The 15,250-nt window shown below is 44.9% G+C and overlaps 1 protein-coding gene across 1 annotated transcript in view; it reads left to right on the top strand.

The window, feature by feature from the left end:
• The window catches only part of furina (furin (paired basic amino acid cleaving enzyme) a), a 55,123-nt gene that overhangs the window by 11,097 nt on the left and 28,776 nt on the right, over nt 1-15,250 (top strand). The window contains exon 3 of the mRNA XM_072465705.1: nt 14,852-14,950. Coding sequence (XP_072321806.1) covers nt 14,852-14,950 — 99 coding nt within the window. The remainder of the gene's footprint in view (nt 1-14,851; nt 14,951-15,250) is intronic.

Here is a 15,250-nt window from a genome sequence, read left to right as displayed (position 1 = left end):
GTTGCATCTTACATTACAGATCAGGTGTTTTTCACTGGCATGGGGAAAAAACGCTTCTGTTCAAACAAGTTTAGAGTTTCTGCTCTTTAATAAGGCTTTTAAATGAGCGTTTCCTTGTAATGACGCACTGTACATAGTGTTCACTCACTAGACACTCTGTACACCTTCTTTAATGTCTGCTGTAATCTTGCCTTCACTCACGTTCTGTCTCTGGATGCTTTTGTGCTGAATCTGCCCTCAACTTCAAAACTGTTTTTTCTTTTCCACCTCAAATTAATTTTCTGGCTCTTGCCATTTGTGACGCTACGTCAGACTTCTTCCCTTATGCTGCTGAATGCGGAGGAGCTGCTTATTTGTTTTTGAATGTTTCCAGTTATGTGCTGGAGATCTGCCAACTTGGCAGAATCTGATCCATCAGAAATGCTGGAGGTAGAGCTCGTTTTTCAAATGAATCTTTTCAGGAGAAGTTTGTTCTTGCAGAGAGTTTTATATAATGTGTTTTATGAGGCAAAAGCTTGGTGAGGGCTCTTCACTTTTATGTTTTTGAGTCATCGTTGCTCAGAAAGGATGGTTTATCATGTCTGCATTAGATCACTTGTAAAGGCTTTGAGAGTTCATGAATATTTTATCACAGATTTAAGGCATGCCTCCTGGAGTTATATTGTGTTGTGATTCTGCTTACTGAATAATTTGGACTCTTCAGGGCTGTCGAAGCATCAGTATCATGATCTTCTGTTGCTCACATACAAAGGAAAATGCAATCAAAGATGGATTTGCATTTATTTAATAAGAAAAAAGCAAAGTAATTTCTGAACATGGAATTGCACTGAATTAGTTTGGTCTGAAAATTTGAATCACTTTACAATAAAAGCGTGCTCGAGGCCACTTCTGTTGATGAACCATTACTCTATGTTAAAATAATAGCATTGAAACATTTCTATAGAATGAGGTTATGTGTAGAAAGAACGGTGTGCATTGAAGCCACCTTGAGTGACTAGCTTCTTTAAAATCCTTTAATTTGTCAATTATTCTGATAATATTGAGCATATCCCAGGAAATGCTGTTGGTTTGACTCTTTTTTTTTTTTTTTTCCTCAAGTGGCTGAAGTTCCTGGAATGATAAAATGTGTTTGCTACAGGAGACTGTGGTAGCTCTTTGGTTTGTTTTCCATTCGGTTCAACTGGTGCCCTGGTCTGGACTGCCCCTCCACACTGCCATATGGATGCAGAATGAACTTGTGTTGGTTTTGTCTCAGCATTTCCCTTGAATTCCCAATAGAGACAGTGTTGAGAGATATACAATAATTTTGTTGTGCACTTGGTTTAGCTCAGAGGGCACTTTCCCAACAAGTAGGTTTAGTGTTCGGCCCATGGAATACAGCCTCCCTCTGCTCTCTGGACCTGTCAGTTTATGAGTGAATTTCTCCCCCTTTCTGTCTCCACACAACAGCCTCTAACATTTTTATGATCCTTATGTCAGCACCAGGTTTACTTGTTTGGCTATTTTAGGACCATCCCTTTTCTTGGCTTTTTTCCTCTGGCAAAGAGAGCCTGTTAAGATAAACGTTTGTAGATTAAGATACAGGAAGGAAGCGTGCATCTATGGTTACTAAGAAGGCTATAATAAAAAATTGACACATTTTTACCCTCTTATGGACTGCACATAATAACTGAACAAAAGTTTTAGCAATTGACAGGGCAAATGTATAAAAACATTGTATCAATATTCATGTAATGTAGAAATTGTCCAAACAGAATGGGCAGTGTCAGGTCCAGTATTATGTTGATGCCAGAGTGAAACGACAGGAAATGGCTGTGGTCAGTCTTCCTCTCATTGTCCAGCACTGTGCACCAGTTTGGTTTGGAAAGCAACATAGAGACCAATAGTTGCACGCCTCTCTCCATGTCATTCATCAAAACAAGGGTGGGCATCAATAGCCACATCTTGTGTTTTCATACTTTTCGGGGCCTTCACATTAACTTAGTCATTTCCCGGAGACTGATCTTAACCATAAGTATAGTTACTCCTAATCTTAACCTAAACTCTGTGCTTAACCATCATTACATGTATCTTAACTTTAAACTATATAGTTGAGGATTTGCGTCACATGGACAGAATTGTCCCCATAAGAAAGGCGGTCGCCATGAATTTAGTGTGCACAGATTTTAGTCCTCGCAACGGGAAAAATACCTGCCCACTCAATTTCACCACCTAAACTTGTCAATTGTTTAGTGGCTGTACATTACTCTACAGTTTGTTCTTGTTGATGTGCCTTTGTGGTATGATCCTACGGAAAACAAATTGAGTGCTTCTTGAGGTCCCTGCCAGTTTCCTACCTGTGTGTTATGCTCTGTGCTGCTCTGTCCTGCTGAGGGGGAGATGGAGGACGAGGTGGGGGTCCTGATTGGCCCTGTGTCTAACATCTTGTTTCTCTGAGGACTCATCCAGAGGTACAGAGCCACGACTGCAGTGCCACGCTGTTTAATGACCAAAACTTGTTTAGAGACCTCCCAGTGCTCACGAGCTCGCACCGTAGGTGGAGTTTTTTGACCTTCCCCAAAAATGACCAGAGGAGAAGGCCATGAGAGGTATTCGTATAATGTGTAAACGGATAATGTATAAAAGTATTATTTTTAACATGGGTTTTTGCTATTATATTTCCCTAAAATAATGAATCCATAATCCATCATTGTATACCTTGTAATGCCAATTGCTGGTAGTAATAAACCATCACACATATGTAGATAATGATTTTAAATGTTTTATTTTAAACCACAAAATGTATCTAAAACAACTTGATGATAGGAAGCAGCAGATTTTTAACATTGTGTATGGCCCAGAGCCTATTTTTTGTTTCGTGTTTTATAAAAGTAAAAATGGAACAGACAAAGAAAGAATCTGAGTCCCCTAACGTCCCATTTATCCACATGTTTGACAACACTTGAATTCCAAGCAAGTACAGAGCCGTGGGTGGGGATGAGGGTAGGTGAAAACCTGAGTTACTGGAGCCTATCCCTGAGACTTTGGGCCTTAGGCGGGGTTCACCCTGTACAGGGACCAGCTCGTCGCAGGGTTAACACAGACACCATTCACTCTCACATTCATTCCCTTGGGGCGTTTTTCAGTTGCCACTTTTACCCAACACCAGAATCAAACCCATGTTCTCCTTATTGAGAGGTGAGGGCTCTAACCACTCTGCTACCCTGCACCAGTTCAAGCGCAGTTGTCGTATTTAAAACAAGCTTATTTCAAACTCTTAAATCCAGCATTGTTTATTAAATATTTGGACTAAACTCTTCAAATCGGCATTATGGACATTTTCTCTCGTGAAAAGTAATTTCCCCAAACTTAAAATTATGTTTTGAAGTGTCTTTGATAATGGGCAAACAAATGTTTATATTTTATATGCATACACACACGAGCGCGCACGCACGAGCGCGCACGCTCGAGCGCGCGCGAGAGCGCTCTCGCGCGAGCACTCTCGCGCGAGAGCGCTCTCGCGAGAGCGCTCTCGCGAGAGCGCTCTCTCGCGAGAGCGCTCTCTCGCGAGAGCACTCTCTCGCGAGAGCACACTCGCGCACACTCGCGCGAGAGTGCTCGCGCGAGAGCGCTCTCGCGAGAGCGCTCTCGCGAGAGCACTCTCGCGCGAGAGTGCTCGCGCTCTCGCGAGAGCACTCTCTCGCGAGAGCGCGAGCACTCTCGCGCGAGCACTCTCGCGCGAGCGCGAGCACTCTCGCGCGAACGCGAACACACTCACGCGCGAACGCGCGAGCGCGCGCACACTCACGCGAGCACACACACACACAGATTGATTAGTTTTCTTTCTAAATGAGAGAAGCATTTGAATCTGATGCCATTCACTTACAAATGAGGTTTGTTTTGGATAAACACAAACTCCTCAACAATAAACAGTAGTAGGGAAGGCTAAATGTTGTTTTGTAAAGTGTAATGGTGATCTGAAATTGTCTATTGTTTAAAAGCTGTTTGAGTAAAGAGCAGATGGAGGTGAAACGTGTTTTTAAAAATTACCTGTGGGTGCGCAGGATACTTTTTCAGTCGTAATTCTTCTCTAAAGTGAAAGTTTGAGGCTTAGGTGTGAAGACTGCACTCGGCTGAGTTTCTTCTTAATGGGTATAACTGTTAACCCATTGTTCTGCTCTACGATGTGCCCTGATTTCAAGCTACTGCTTGTTTGTTGATTTAGGGTCTTCTGTAGTAATTGTCATGAAACCCCTGATTTGGTGAATTGTTTTTATGGCAGGGAAATATTTGTAAATGTTTTTTATAAGATAAACTTATGAACTTATGAACATAATTAATCAGTAATCGATACATTTCATTGTTAGCTACGGACTGTTGCAGTATTAGGGATTGTATTTTTAATCACATCCGGTTGTCCGGATGTTGTTGTTACCGCTTCTGTATTGTATGTTGCCTTTTATGTCAACAGAAGATGCATTGTACTGCTATTGACCTTATTCTGCCCCGCCCACTTTTGGCTGCTTTTGCCTCGATGGGCACTTCCGATGTGTTGGCACGTGTGGACCAGCAGGAACTCCATTTGTTTAAATGGAGAACGAGGGAAAGGTCTTGCTGCTAAAATATGCTATAAAGTAGATTGATTTGTGTAAAATGTCCAATGTTCATGTGACCAACAAGTCAACAATGCACCGAAAACTGCTTTTTAGTCTGTGTGGAACTTCTTTTCTCTTGAGGTCGTCAGCCCTATGTTAACTTATACAACCGGAAGAAGCATTATTTGGAATAGCGGTGCCAAGACGGGCTTCTGGAATAAGGTGAATACTGTTTGAATAACACAAAGACAAGCATATAATTGAACACAAGAATTCAGGCAGAAGTGGGGCATAATTGCCCTGTGAAGGTTAATGCCTCTGTGCTCTGTACATGGAAAAGGATTGAGGCTGTGTAAAAGGTTGTAGTAAATGTTCTGTAATTTTACTCACAAAAAACTGGGTACCAACTCTTAACACGTCCAGTGCTGTTATTCTATGACTAAACACACAAGATCATTACTACCTCCCACTCATTGACAAGATCCCACTCTGAATCAAAGACCACACCACACACTGTGAACTCGGTAGTGAAACGTTGTTGAAGGGCTTCCCCTTCGCCTTCTGTGTGGTGCGCTGTATTTTAGTTGCCTATCTCTTTTTACCCTTTGTCACCTTCTGTACTAACAGGATGGAGTTGGAAGCCTTTTTTTCGACTGATGGGATAAGATTGTAACGCGCACAGCCTTGGGCGCTGGCAGCTGGGCACATAATGCGTGATTGCAACAACCAACTCATCTGATCTGACACACTTCCTCCTCACTTTGGAAAGGAGCATGCAAAAGATGATGCACTGGAATTGGAACTGTATTCAGAACCTAAACTTCACTAAACCAGTACTAGACCCGCCCAGGGGGTGTAACCAGGTCTGAAACTAAGGCTTAACCAATAATTGTTTAAATTTGCAGTGTAAACCAGGACAAAGGGGACTTTAAAGTAGCCCTTGTGTCCTACCAGAAACCCCCATGTACATCAATTTGAGGAACTCTTAATGAAATGCTCCCAGTGCACTTGGTATGGCTGCATGGAAGTCTATTAAATAAGTGGCCAGTTACCTGGGATAGAACAAGAGACAAAAGTGTAGGTCCTCGGTGGAGATGGAGGTTGTTAAGAAATTAAGAGCGTAGCTTCCTTTAATGGCCCCGCTAGTGCTCCGCCGGGGCCGAATGAACCCGTTTGATATTTCTGTCCAGCCCTGCTCTATAACGGCTCAAAGGGTTCAGAGAGAAGATAAAATTAGATTTCAATCTTATTAGGTGCTGTCCCACTGGCAATTGCCTTGTGCAGGGTCCTTTTTTTCCTTGTGGGAAAAAGGTTTAGGAGTCAACAGATTATTAAGGTATTAGATTTAAATTGAATATTATAAAGCCTTCTAACTTGTTAAGACGCCACTATAAAGACTCCGAGGGCAAATTTAACGGGACTTGGCTTGAATAAACTAGATTAAGCTGCCTAAGCCACTTACACCTTTTAAACAGTTTCAACCTCACACAATCAGTAAAAATGCATCTCTAAAATTAGGTTCTCACCTAGAATACATGCCTAGTCATGTAAATTGACTGTGAATAATTTTGTGGCACTATTTGCTAATGAACTCATGCTTATTCATCAGTGCATATTAATTCTTTCTGGCCAAGCAGGATTTTACACAAAAGAGTGTACTGCTGATCTCAACAACACTTTGTATGGAAATTGAGTCAACTCTACATCACATTGCTACATGTGCTAGTTACCAGTATTGCTATTCCTTTTATAGAGTTGTGGTGATGAGAAATAGTCTAACAATCTAACACTGAATTTGTGGTTAGTTGATGGTAACCATGGACTTGTTGAAGCATGAAACTGTTAACCTGACCCAAACACTGTGACCTCTGAGTTTCAGAGAAGATGTTTGCTCTGCCTAATACTCTGCTAAATCTTTGGCTCCCAAATGCTGGCCAGTTGATGACACTCGCTCGTCTACCAAGATATTCAGATTTTCAGGCTTTTTAATAAATGCAATTTAGCTTGCTTTTAACAACCGTGTGGTCTTTTTTATTTTTTATATAAACCAAGAATAATGAATTAATTCTAGCTTCAAGCCTGTTTTTAAAATGTGCTTATAAATGAGGGAAGCTTGAGCTAAGTAAGTCTAAGATTTTGAAGAGTGCATGATTTATGTTTTTTTTTAAAACGGCAATGCAATTACTTGCACACAACAATGCAAAAGAAAATACGGGCAAAAAAGACTGCTGCTGTATACATTGTTATAAAGGTTCTACATCAAGTTAATTTTTATGAACACAATAATTGTTTCTCCTTAAAGAACAATTTGTATAAAATAAAACCATATGTGCATAATTGTTTAAAGGCATTTGAAAAATAGTTGATATTTGATCTTAAAAATGCTCCCGAGTCTGATCCGACATAATGTTTCGGTTACTAACGCTTGTCATCATCAGACACATTCTTTGTAAACTCGGGTGGTCAAACTGGTCTGTTGGATTAGACCGTAATTGAACCAAAACGGTATCCGAGTTTCTGCAGTGAGATTGTGCTCACACCTTGATGCTGGCGAGCGGCTGGTTTGAGCCGCTGCTGCCAGGTGCTCGTGGTCCTCTGGGACAATGTAGATCAACAGTGCAGCCGGCAACTGGGCACACAAATATGCATACGCTTTTCCATTGAGGCATCTGAACCAGTGCCTCAACAAAGTCTGACGGCCCCGTGTGACCGAGTACATTAGGGCCAGAACAAGTTAATCAAGTAATCCTATCTTATCACAAATAATTGTCAATTTAGTAATCGAACAATCGTTCTCTGGGATGTACACAGACTCCAAAATATGCCTGAGAAAAGAAGTTTTATGATCCAGACAAAGCAGTAATTGCTGTAATTGCGTACTTTGGTTTAAAACCTTTTTTGTTTGCAAGTATACTCTATGAAGCAGCCTCATTTTTTGTTCATTTGAGTCAAATTTAGTAAATCTCTCCTTCTGTGACCTTTTTGAGATTCAAATTGATAAAGTGATCAGTCAAAGGAATCACTACCTACATTAATCAAGCGAGAATGTCAATTAGTTTTACTCGTAAAGTACATGTTTGCGCAGAGTTTAAATGTGCCTGTCTTCACCCCAGCAGCATTAGTCAACTGAGGACAGCGGCTGCGGGACAGGACACTGTAAACCTTTTTTACGCTAATCCACTCATAAAGCAAAGACATTCTCCAATCAGTACACGCGACGCAGCCCCTCATTTCACCAACACAGAGGACACCGATAGAAGCAGCTGATCAATTTATAATGACGAGAAGTATTTGTTTTTTTCATTGGAACAGTAAACTATAAAAAATGTGGTTTAGTTACACAAGATAAAGCTTGGCAATGGTGGGACACCGATTTACAAAGTTTCTGTTAATGAGCTTATCCGGACTTGTACGCCGTTTCTCACTTTAAGGTTTTTGATTGATTTAAAATGTATTGTAAGTAAGTCATCCATCCATCCATCCATCCATCTTCTGCCGCTTTATCCGGGGCCGGGTCGCGGGGGCAGCAGTCTGAGCAGGGACTCCCAGACTTCCTTCTCCCCAGACACTTCCTCTAACTCCTCCGGGGGGATCCCGAGGCGTTCCCAGGCCAGCCGAGAGACATAGTCTCTCCAGCGTGTCCTGGGTCTTCCCCGGGGCCTCTTCCCGGTGGGACATGTCTGAAACACCTCCCGAGGGAGGCGCCCAGGAGGCATCCGGAACAGATGCCCGAGCCACCTCAGCTGGCTCCTCTCGACGTGGAGGAGCAGCGGCTCTACTCCGAGCTCCCTCCGTGTGGCCGAGCTCCTCACCTTATCTCTAAGGGAGCGCCTGGCCACACGGCGGAGGAAACTCATTTCGACCGCTTGTATCCGCGATCTTGTTCTTTCGGTCACTACCCAAAGCTCATGACCATAGGTGAGGGTAGGAACGTAGACCGACCGGTAAATCGAGAGCTTTGCCTTTCGGCTCAGCTCCCTCTTCACCACAACGGTCCGATGCAGCGACTGCATCACTGCAGCCGCTGCACCGATCCGCCTGTCGATCTCACGCTCCATCCTTCCCTCACTCGTGAACAAGACCCCGAGATACTTAAACTCCTCCACTTGGGGCAAGGACACCCCACCCACCTGGAGAGGGCAAGCCACCTTTTTCCGGTCGAGAACCATGGCCTCGGATTTGAAGGTGCTGATTCTCATCCCAGCCGCTTCACACTCGGCTGCAAACCGTCCCAGTGCATGTTGCAGGTCCGGGTTTGATGGAGCCATCAGGACAACATCGTCTGCAAACAGCAGAGATGAGACCCTGTGGTCCCCAAACCAGACACCCTCCGACCCCTGACTGCGCCTAGAAATTCTGTCCATAAAAATTATGAACAGAACCGGTGACAAAGGGCAGCCCTGGCGGAGTCCAACATGCACTGGGAACAGGTCTGACTTACTGCCGGCAATGCGAACACAGCTCCTGCTCCGGTCATACAGGGACCGGACAGCCCTGAGCAAAGGGCCCCGGACCCCGTACTCCCGAAGCACCCCCCAAAGGACACCCCGAGGGACACGGTCGAAAGCCTTCTCCAGATCCACAAAGCACATGTAGACTGGTTGGGCAAACTCCCATGAACCCTCGAGCACCCGATGGAGGGTATAGAGCTGGTCCAGTGTTCCACGACCGGGACGAAAACCACTCTGCTCCTCCTGAATCCGAGGTTCGACTATCGGTCGGATTCTCCTCTCCAGTACCTTGGAATAGACCTTACCTGGGAGGCTGAGGAGTGTGATCCCTCTGTAGTTGGAACACACCCTCCGGTCCCCCTTCTTGAACAGAGGGACCACCACCCCGGTCTGCCAGTCCAGAGGTACGGTCCCCGAACGCCACGCGATGTTGCAGAGACGTGTCAACCAAGACAGTCCTACAACATCCAGATACTTTAGGTACTCAGGGCGGATCTCATCCACCCCCGGAGCCCTGCCACCGAGGAGTTTGCGAACAACCTCAGTGACTTCAGCTTGGGTGATGGATGAGCCAGCCTCCGAGTCCCCGGTCTCTACTTCCTCTTCGGAAGACGTGACTGAGGGATTAAGGAGATCCTCAAAGTATTCCTTCCACCGTCCGACGACATCCCCAGTCGAGGTCAGCAGGCCTCCACCCGCACCGTAAACGGTGTTGGTGAGACACTGCTTCCCCCTCCTGAGGCGCCGGACGGTTTGCCAGAATTTCTTTGGTGCCGACCGATAGTCCTCCTCCATGGCCTCCCCGAACTCCTCCCAGGCCCGGTTTTTTGCCTCTGCGACAGCACGAGCCGCGGCTCGCTTGGCCTGCCGATACCCCTCGATGACCTCCGGAGACCTACAAGCCAGAGTGGCCTGATAGGCCTCCTTCTTCAGTCTGACGGCATCCCTTACTTCCGGTGTCCACCACCGGGTTCGGGGGTTGCCGCCACGACAGGCACCGGAGACCTTGCGACCACAGCTCCGCGCAGCCGCATCAACAATGGAGGCGGAGAACATGGTCCACTCGGACTCAATGTCCCCAGCCTCCCCCGGGACATGGGAGAAGCTCTCCCGGAGGTGCGAGTTGAATACCCTACTGACAGAGGGCTCCACTAGACGTTCCCAACAGACCCTCACAATGCGCTTGGGTCTGCCAAGTCTGTCCGGCTTCCTCCTCCGCCAGCGGATCCAACTCACCACCAGGTGGTGATCGGTTGACAACTCTGCCCCTCTCTTCACCCGAGTGTGTCCAAGACACGCGGCCGGAGGTCTGATGACACGACAACAAAGTCGATCATTGACCTCCGGCCTAGGGTGTCCTGGTGCCATGTGCACTGATGAACACCCTTGTGCTTGAACATGGTGTTCGTTATGGACAATCCGTGGCTAGCACAGAAGTCCAATAACTGAACACCGCTCGGGTTCAGATCGGGGAAGCCGTTCTTCCCGATCACCCCTCTCCAGGTGTCACTGTCATTGCCCACGTGGGCGTTGAAGTCCCCCAGTAGAACAACGGAGTCCCCGGTCGGTGCACTGTCCAGTACCCCTCCCAAGGACTCCAAGAAGGCCGGGTACTCTGCACTGCTGTTCGGCCCGTAGGTCGCCACAACAGTGAGAGACCTGTCCCCCACCCGAAGGCGGAGGGACGCGACCCTCTCGTTCACCGGGGTAAACTCCAACACGTGGCGGCTGAGCTGAGGGGCTATCAGCAAGCCCACACCAGCCCGTCGCCTCTCCCCGCGGGCAACACCAGAGAAGTTGAGCGTCCAGCCCCTCTCGAGGAGATGGGTTCCAGAGCCCAAACTGTGCGTGGAGGTGAGGCCGACTATATCTAGTCGGTATCGCTCAACCTCCCGCACAAGCTCAGGCTCTTTCCCCCCCAGCGAGGTGACATTCCATGTCCCCAGAGTTAGTCTCTGTGTCTGGAGATCTGGTCGCCGAGGCCCCTGCCGTCGACTGCCGCCCAGATCTCTCTGCACCGGCCCCTTATGGATCCTCCTGCGGGTGGTGGGCCCACGGGAAGGCGGCCCCACGTCGCTCTTTCGGGCTGTGCCCGGCCGGGCCCCGTGGGGTAAGACCCGGCCACCAGGCGCTCGCCATGGAGCACCCATCCCTGGCCTGGCTCCAGGATGGGGCCCCGGTGACGCCGATCCGGGCGACGTAAACTGCCTTGTTCGTGTTGTCATCATAAGAGGCTTCTGAACCGATCTTTGTCTGACCCGTCACCTAGGACCTGTTTGCCTTGGGAGACCCTACCAGGGGCATGAAGCCCCCGACAACATAGCTCCCGGGATCATTCGGGCACTCAAACCCCTCCACCACGTTAAGGTGTCGGTTCAAGGAGAGGTAAGTAAGTCATCGTTAAGGGAAATATTTAACATTACATTTAGAGGTAGAATTACCAGTGAACAACATCTCCAGCTGTTTTCAGTTTACCTTTTACCTTACCAGCAGTGTGAGTGCTGCTGCGATGACGAACTTAACTGGAAAAAAGAAGATAGTTTTGGGAATCAAGTTCAGCACCACCAAAACAAACAGCATGTCCCAACAGCCAAACATTTGTCTTGGCATGAGATGCATTTAATCAGAAACTATGTTACTCAAGCCGCTTTCCTGGTAATGTTCAAATACTGCGTTCAGCCTTTTCCCGTAGAGTAGAGTTGTTTTAGCTGTAATCGACCTGTCCTCATGCCTCAAACTGGTAATCTTTCATCAGACCATTAAAGCCATTTGTTTTCATTTGCACTTTTTAATAATCTAATGTGCCTTTTGTTAAAACTGTTGACACTAAAAAATTCCCATTAATAACAACACGGGACCATTTATAATTATCTGGATAGTTTATGTATTGGTGCCACTGCCACTATATAATGCTATATTTGTTTGTTTATTGTACGTGACAAGATGAAGTAGATGTAAATGTGAATATTTTTTCTGCAAGAAAAAGGCCGTGGCTACAGAGCCGCGGCACGGTCAAATAGCCCATCAGTTTCAGGAGCCGCGGCACGGCCATATAGCCTCATGGCTAACCCTAACATTAACCCTAACCCGGTCAAATAGCCCATCAGTTTCAGGAGCCACGGCACAAAATAGCCTAGCAGTTTCGGCCGCGCGCCGCGGCTCTTTAGACACTCCCCAAGAAAAAAGCCTAAGCTAATATATGAATGGTTTAAAACCCTCCCTGGTAGTTTCAGGTCAATACACTATACATAGATGACTAATAATGCTCAGTATGAATGGATACAAAGGAAAGTTCTGGGATAAATTGTACAAAGGAAAACAATGAGCTAATGACTACATATTGTTTTGTGGTATTAGGGCAGACCAGCTGTGCAAACCCATTTCAGATGAGCTTTTGTGGAACTGCCTTAACCTGTTTTCTAAAGAAAGTGCCGGTAGACTGTCCAGCTGCCACTGAATCGGCCTGTGCTTTGCTCCCTCTTGTGGATAATTAGGCTCCATCTCATTATAACAGTGCGACGGAGAACTGTTTCAGGGCTTTTTATCGCCTCTGCCATCGCAACTTTCATTCTGTAAATTTATCACCAACTGCCAAATGCATAAACAAAACATGCCCTTTCCCTCAAGCCACTTAATCAAACTGTGCCACGGTTAAAACCTAAACAGAATGTGCTGTGATTGATGAAAGCCACAGGTTGATGTGGTTGATAAAAGCCTCGTTTTCGACATAGTCACCGCTTCACAATTTAATATAATTTCACTGCAAACGCCAACACAGATGACATTGTTTGACTCTTTGTAAAACATAATTGTGTCAACAGCCCCTGAAGATCAGCCAACCGGCATTTTGATAAGTGCTTTTCCCACAAGGTAAATGTGATGGGCAGGCAGGAGGCAAACAGTCATTTCCCACCGTGGGGCTCATGCATTCTAATGAAGTGATGGATTAATGTGTGCCCATTCGCCAAGCTGCATTTGAGTCTGTTATCAGATGCAGCTTATCACATCAGTGATGGTCTGCCTGTGTTTCTGCATTTTCCCATAGAATGTCTAGTTTTAATTGCCTTTCCTTCCAATAGAGAATGGTTAAATCCCACACAAACTGCACTGCAGATGGAAGTAAAGATTCTGAGTGGTTAATAAAGTATAAGAATCCGCTGTTTAAGGCGGTGGGTTAATGTGGGGGCATAGGTTTGTGCCAACTGAGTGGTTTAAATGTTCTTGTGGGAGACTTTTCTCCATCTTACAGGTGGTTTTGTTAATAATTGTACACAAAAAAAAGTTGAGTTTCATGTAGACTCTATGTAACATTGGTTCAATTGTCCCTTAGGGTTTTGTTCTGTCAGACACCGTTAGACCACCTTAAAGATGACACCACTCTTTGATCTTTGGAAGTTCATGAGCTCTTTTCTCTCACACAATGGACCCACTACCTGCTTTAAATTCCTTTGTTGATAAGGGGTTCATCAGAACTACTAATGCCTTTCGGATGTCTGTGTTTTTTACTTGTACGTCACTGAGAAGCGTGTCTTCCCTCAGTTACAGCCTCTCTATTGTCCGCTGTCTTTGTGAGCAGCAAACTTTTGTCATCTGGGTGGGAATTTGCCCGTTAGAGTTGTGCCTCTATTGGTGGGAGAATATCGCTGTATACGTAGCAGTGCCTTGTCTTCAAATGTGTCAACCTCTTTTTACGAACATTATGATTCCATATCTGGATATTCGGTTACGTTCTAGTCCAGCTGTTTTAGGAGTTTCAAACTGAGCTGCAAATGAAAAGTCTAAATTATCTTTTATCCAACCATTACCCGTGTTTCCCCCAGCTTTACTGGAAGTGCACGTGGTCAACCATATACTCTCATGCGCTGTACAGGAACAATTATAGGCCTATAGGGGTATAAATGTTAATATTACTAGCATTGTTTTTTTAATTTCCATGTTTTTTATTGCTTTTTAAAGTGATTAAATCTCTATAAAAAGCCTGAGAAACATGTTTGGGGGTGTCTGGGCATTTTTTAAGTACTTCAAGCCTTATCTGCATGAATGAAACTGAAATAATCAATGAAAATACATGAATTAATTATTTTCTGCACAACGTGTCCTCTGAACCACTGATGCAATAAAATGCACTTTTCATCCACTCGCATGTTACACTATCCCATGCATAAGTCATTTTTGCTTGTAAGAAGCATTAAGACTCATTTCGTCACCGCCGACTTTTCCATGGGTTTCCCTGTCGTGTTAGTGAGATGTTTGGCGTTTGTTTCTAGTTATTATTTCATCAAACCCTTAATATGAACCCAGTTAATGGTGTCAAAAGTCATGCGCTTCTACTCTGCTCTTCTCAACTGCAAGTTCAAAGGTCATTTATAGATCCAGTAATCCAATCCCTTCCCAAGTAGTGTCTCTGTCTGTAGTGAATTTGTAATGGAACCTCTGCTTGAGACGCACAAGGCTGAATAATACAGTATATTTACAGTATATAGACTCGAATCTATTATTTATATGACTGAGTTGTGCATGTGTGAGTAGTTGGTCAGCTGCGTGGTTTGACGCACTCATGTTTCTGTCTAGAGGTGGGGAAATGTGTTGAAAAATGTAAGTGTTGCGTCATTGCTTTGGAAATGCGAAAAAAGAAAAACTAATTAGTAAAAATTTTGTGAACTTGCATTGTAATTTAAATGAGTTTACTGGGGGATATTTTTTTTTTTTTTTGTAGTCAATGTTATAGTCCAATTATGTTTTGTGCAATACTAGAACCTTAATCACGATCCATGACCCCATGAAGCTGAAAAATTGACCAATTCAACTCTTAATTTTTTGTTTCAGGTCTTTGGAGATTACTATAACTTCCGGCATCGCAGAGTGGTGAAGAGATCCCTATCTGAGCACAGAGAGACACAAGTCCTCTTAGAAAAAGATCCCACGGTAAGATAAGCATGTTGAATGAAGATAGTGTGTATGACTGGGAATTGAAAATGTTTTACCCCAATCCGATCACATGCGCTCTCCATGGATTTATAATGAACATACAGTTTCAAATACAACGGGCTTCTTCACTGTTCATTAACTCTTTGTCTGAATTTGTCGGAGTGTTTCCCTGTAGATGTCGATTCAAGCCATACACCCCAAGGAGCTAAAAACTATTATTCTCTTCTGACTGATCTGAATTGATTTTTCACATTTCTCCTTCCTTGGCATTTTCAAAAGAGTTTTAAGGTAGTTTAA

This window comes from Eucyclogobius newberryi, unplaced genomic scaffold (assembly GCF_026437365.1).
Source record: "Eucyclogobius newberryi isolate DKJ021-1_F unplaced genomic scaffold, fEucNew1.0.hap1 SCAF_5, whole genome shotgun sequence".
NCBI classification, from domain to species: Eukaryota; Metazoa; Chordata; class Actinopteri; order Gobiiformes; family Gobiidae; genus Eucyclogobius; species Eucyclogobius newberryi.
The sequence above is the reverse complement of the archived record's forward strand: the minus strand, read 5'-3'. Positions and strand labels throughout refer to the sequence as shown.